Consider the following 5,531-nt stretch of genomic DNA (forward strand, 5'->3'; position numbering starts at 1 on the left):
CGTTTCAGCCCTAATATATATTAGTGCTGTCCAAAGATTAATAGCATCCAAAAAATATATATATAAAAATTTTTTTTTTTTTTTTTTACATATATGTATACGGTGTATATTTATTATGTATATTTACACTTACTCATTTAGCAGATGCTTTTATCCAAAGCGTCTTACAAATGAGGACAATGGAAGCAATCAAAAATATAAATACACACGCATGCATGTATATTTTTCAGAAAAAAATTATTTTTATATATTTATTTATAATAAATGATATGAATATAAATATAGACATGTAAATATTTATAAAAATATACTGCATGTGTGTGTATTTATATATACATAATAAATGTACTCAGAACACACACATTATGCGAACAAAAAAAAAGTTCATGAAAAAATTTAATTAAAATTTAATTTAATCGCTTGACAGCACTAATGTGTATTAAATTATATTTAATGTGTAATTGTTGTATTTGTTTAAACAAACTTTTCATTAATTGTTACATGTATTCATAAATAATTACAGAATACAATTATTAATAAAATTTATAATATACAGTAATACAATATATAATATAAATAATAATTGTTGCACAAAATATTATATAAATGAGTATATTAATTATTATTTGTATTATACTTTTTATATGCGTATGTGTGGAGCCATGTAATTTGCTTCTTTTCTATACTACATTGCATCCTGTCTCTTCTGTGTGCAGCATTCACGGCAAACCGTGCCTGCTTTGTGGGGGAGCCGAGCTCAGCAGCGATGGGCTTCCAGCCTCCCTATGAACACTGTGGTTCTGTTCGTACCCCAGCAGGAAGCTTGGGTAGTGGAGAGGATGGGCCGTTTCCACCGAATCCTGGAACCAGTGAGTTACCCTTACGAATAGCTTCAACATATTTAAATCATTTCCAGCCATTAAAATAACACACTTTTTTTTGTTTCCTGCAGGGTCTAAACTTCTTAATTCCCATCTTGGACCGAGTTAAATATGTTCAAAGCCTTAAAGAGATAGTGATCGATGTGCCAGAGCAGTCAGCGGTTTCCCTCGGTAAGTCGCAGGCTGGCGTTGTGATCTTTATCCACTCCTACTTTCATGGATTGTTTTAGATGAAACCAATATGTCGTTTTGCTTTTAGACAACGTGACATTGCAGATAGATGGAGTTTTATATCTCAGGATACTCGACCCGTTTAAGGTAAGTACTTTTCTGCTTTCTGCCAGAATTTCTTTCGGCTGTTCCTCTCACAGTGTGCTTTTGTTCTCCCCTGAAGGCCAGTTATGGAGTGGAGGACCCAGAATATGCTGTCACCCAGCTGGCACAGACCACCATGAGATCAGAGCTGGGAAAACTGACCCTGGACAAAGTGTTTAGGGTGTGAATGCCAGACAATCTCTCAGTGACTGACACAATATCTTATTCACCATTCATTTGTGTGCTTAAGGATCATTTTTGCTGTTTGACAGGAAAGAGAGTCCCTGAATGCCAATATGGTCCACTCAATAAACCAGGCATCAGATGATTGGGGGATTCGATGTCTTCGATACGAGATCAAAGACATTCACGTTCCTCCACGGGTAAAAGAGTCTATGCAAATGCAGGTATGACGATTTGCTCTTCAACTTCATCTCAGACTACAGTGATCTCCTCTCAGTTATGGGACTGATCTAACATGAATCACGGTCAGGTGGAGGCCGAGCGGAAGAAGAGAGCCACTGTTCTGGAGTCCGAGGGGACGAGGGAGGCGGCCATCAATGTGGCCGAGGGGCGCAAACAGGCTCAGATTCTGGCGTCTGAGGGACAGAAGGCCGAACAGATTAACAAAGCTGCTGGTGGGGTTTTTTTAACTTTTACTACATCTGGGGGTTCACTTAATGTTTGTAGTAGAAAACAAATGTGTTGTTGAGGTTTTGTTTTGTAGTTTCAAAATGATTTATGTAATAACTTGCCTCACCTCTGAACTGCATTTCCTTTTTGGCTGAAGTCTCATTAACTTAAAATACAAAAACACTTTCAGTATTGAAAAAAAATTAAATCAATAAAGTAAAAAATATATCGTTGTCAAGGCATCACTTCTCATTTTAAGTTGAGGTACTAAAAAAAACTATATAGACATTTAAAAAAAACAAACTAATAAAAATGACAAAAACGCATAACTAAATGAATACAACTTCAACTAAAATTAAAATAAAAAAACGTATTCATAATATTAATGAAAACAAAAATATATTCCAAAAAAGGCCTTGTGGACTATTGGTTTATGATAGTCTTGGTTTGAGTAAATGTTGGTTTACATTTAATGTTAACATTTTTACTTTGGATATCCAGTTTCACTTAGAAATGTGTCGAATAGCAAATAAAATGGGTTGGGAATGCTGTTTCTTGTAGATTTAATAATAATAATTATTATTACGTTTTATTATTGTTGTTGTTGTTAATAATAATAAATGTTATTTTTAATATGACTATTTTACTATTATTAATAGTGAATATAAAGTAATAAAATACACAACAAATATAATATAATAAACATCATAAATAATAAACACAAATAATTGCTTGTTTTGTTAAAATAATTTCTAATAATAATATAATTAATTATATAATCTAAGTTGAACTTTATTGTCCGTTCTGCTTGTCACAGAGCAGAAATTTGTCTTTGACACTGGTGACAAAGATGCATCCACATTAATCCTTAAAAACACAGCACAACATAAAATGACAAGTTTAGGTAACTGACTCAACCCCGAACATTCCTTACACATTACAAATCATCCACAGTAATATATATAAATCAATTTATTCCATTAAACACTGTACTACCAACCACTCTCTTGCATTTCCTTCAAACAATAATCCGATTTAAAATAACAACTGCCATTGGGACAAATGATTTTTTATAAGCATTTCTTCTGGCCAGAGGAATTTTAAGCCTATGCCCTGATGGAAGCATTTCAAAAGTAGAGTGGAGGGGATGAGGATGATCTTTAAAAATCCCAATTGCTGTTGTTTACATAAAACAATCAAATAAGACCTGAAGTGAATGTTATTTATAGCCAGTAATCTTATTTGCCTGATTAATTATTTGTGAGTTTGTTCTTCTGTTTAACTGTTGTATTACCGTACCATGAGACAATATTATATGTAAGAATGCTCTCAATCATTGTATAAAGGTTATTATTTTTGTATAAATATTTGTTATTATTATTATTATTAAGGATAATTATTTTTATTATTAATATGTTGCATTTATTCTCAAATAAATATTTACTTATTTATTATTATTATGTTGAAATATTCATTATGCCCACCGTCATATTAATGATATTGTTTCACCCTGTACAGGTGAAGCGAATGCTGTTTTGGCTAAAGCTGAGGCAAACATAAAACAATCAAATAAGACCTGAAGTGAATGTTATTTATAGCCAGTAATCTTATTTGCCTGATTAATTATTTGTGAGTTTGTTCTTCTGTTTAACTGTTATATTACCGTACCATGAGACAATATTATATGTAAGAATGCTCTCAATCATTGTATATAAATATTTGTTATTATTATTATTATTAAGGATAACACTTATTTTTATTATTAATATGTTGCATTTATTCTCAAATAAATATTTACTTATTTATTATTATTATGTTGAAATATTCATTATGCCCACCATCATATTAATGATATTGTTTCACCCTGTACAGGTGAAGCGAATGCTGTTTTGGCTAAAGCTGAGGCAAAGGCCAAAGCTATCCGGCTGCTGTCCGAGGCGCTCACTCGGCAGGTAGAACTGATTCACCTGATGAAGAACCTTCATACGAACCCATATCACACTTATACATCATCACACTATATATTAGCAGAGAGGAATCAATCGTGTGTGTAAACTGATACAATATTAAACCAGAGATGAACATGGTGAATTCCAGCTGTTTTACATTATCAAGGCATCTTATTGACCTTTCATAACTGTATCTGTACAGAATGGAAACGCTGCAGCATCTTTAACTGTGGCCGAACAATACGTCTCTGCTTTCTCCAACCTGGCCAAGGAATCCAACACCATCTTACTGCCTTCCAACACCGGAGACATCAGCAGCATGGTCACTCAGGTATGGCTTCATTTATATATATATTGCACATAATATTTCCTAATAATAACCCTCATGTCCCTAGTTGACATGTATACCTCATTGTTCTCTACCGTCTTCAGGCCATGGCGATTTACGGGAGTTTGTCAAAGACAAAGAGCACAGCGGAAAGCGTGACCGCTGAGACTGAGCCGATTTTGGAAGGAAGCACTGTGTCTGAAACCGAAACTGGACATAAATAAAGATTTGAGTCTCATTCTAGGATAAAAGACAGAAAACTAAAACGATAAAATCCCTGAAGCACTATGGTGTAACTACACAAAGATTTTGTGTGTTTGTTTTGTTTATTCGAATAAATTTGGAATATTTTGTTTTTCCCGATAATCACTGACCCAGTGCTTGTATGAAAGATCATTCATCATTATTCCAAGGTTTCTGCTATTAATATTTTCAATAATGAAAATATTATACTAATAATATTCGTGCAGTCCAAATTAATCACAAATGAATGAATGAATTGGTGAACTGCAGAATATTAGTAAATGCTGTATGCTGTAAACAGTTTTTTTCCCCAAAACACATGTATTTTGAGAGAGTTACGCGATATATGAAGCAGGCTCACACAGAAGTCACTTTTCCAATCAAGTAGCGTGGTAAATTCTTGCATCAGTGAAATGAAATGACTGGATTTTGGCTGTGTAAATTCACTGAACAACACTGACCATGCCTTTACACAATAGAAGGTTAGATGTATTATAACGCAAGTGTAGTTATTTTGTGTGTTTAGAAGTGCACTACAGAAAACTTGCCAAAAAAGGGCTGTTTACAATTCAGGGGGCATAAAAAGAGGAGGTTTGCCTCTTTTTTACTCACGTTTCTCTCCACCCAAATCTACCACGGCTCAGGAGGACCAGGACACTGATGCTGCCCCGTCAAGCCAGGCCCACAAGTTCCTCTCACTACTGCCAAATTATTGCTCTTTTCCTCAGATGTCTTGGTCCCAGAGATCCTGTCTGGGCCGCTTCAGAAACACCAGTGTAGGCTGCCATAAACAAACTACTAAAAAAGCTGAGGGCCCAGAGAGGTGCCTGCCTTGAAAATACTAGGATGCCCATTTCACAGCTTTGCTGGTCCCTGAGGTTTCTCACACTGCTGCTTCAAAGATTCCAGCAAAAACTAAAGATTGCAGATGCGTTGCTCCATAACCTGCTGAGGTCGGAGAGTAACCGGCATCACGTCATGGCAGCTTCTGTTTCAAAGCTTTCGAGAGGTTCCTGACATGACTGTCGGGGTCATCATCTCTGACACAAAGGTTCCTCTCGTAATGGAGCAGAGATTCATGCTAAAGAAGTTCCAGCCATAGCAGTTCCGCAGTGTTTCTCGTAGTAGCTTCTGTCAGAGTTGGTGTCCAGTCCCAGAGCTGCTCTCTCAAGCTCCCTGGTC

At 35.2% G+C, this 5,531-nt stretch overlaps 1 protein-coding gene across 1 annotated transcript; it reads left to right on the plus strand.

The window, feature by feature from the left end:
- The first annotated feature begins 696 nt into the window (after window positions 1-696).
- Window positions 697-4,472, plus strand: LOC107562570 (stomatin-like protein 2, mitochondrial). The gene is made up of 9 exons (XM_016247221.1): window positions 697-869; window positions 953-1,052; window positions 1,141-1,199; window positions 1,276-1,377; window positions 1,469-1,603; window positions 1,690-1,834; window positions 3,702-3,781; window positions 3,981-4,109; window positions 4,211-4,472. The coding sequence occupies exons 1-9, from the start codon at window positions 786-788 to the stop codon at window positions 4,328-4,330; spliced, it is 954 nt and encodes a 317-aa protein (XP_016102707.1). The 5' UTR covers window positions 697-785; the 3' UTR covers window positions 4,331-4,472.
- The last annotated feature ends 1,059 nt before the right edge of the window (window positions 4,473-5,531 follow it).

This window comes from Sinocyclocheilus grahami, unplaced genomic scaffold, assembly GCF_001515645.1.
Source record: "Sinocyclocheilus grahami isolate Dianchi unplaced genomic scaffold, SAMN03320097.WGS_v1.1 scaffold828.1, whole genome shotgun sequence".
NCBI lineage: Eukaryota > Metazoa > Chordata > Actinopteri > Cypriniformes > Cyprinidae > Sinocyclocheilus > Sinocyclocheilus grahami.

Bases quoted from the DNA above. Each gene is read 5' to 3' on its own strand.
- LOC107562570 (XM_016247221.1), top strand. From the start codon at position 786: ATGAACACTGTGGTTCTGTTCGTACCCCAGCAGGAAGCTTGGGTAGTG. The intron at 1,200-1,275 runs GTAAGTACTTTT...TCTCCCCTGAAG, and splicing joins GGATACTCGACCCGTTTAAG to GCCAGTTATGGAGTGGAGGA. The intron at 1,835-3,701 runs GTGGGGTTTTTT...CACCCTGTACAG, and splicing joins ACAGATTAACAAAGCTGCTG to GTGAAGCGAATGCTGTTTTG.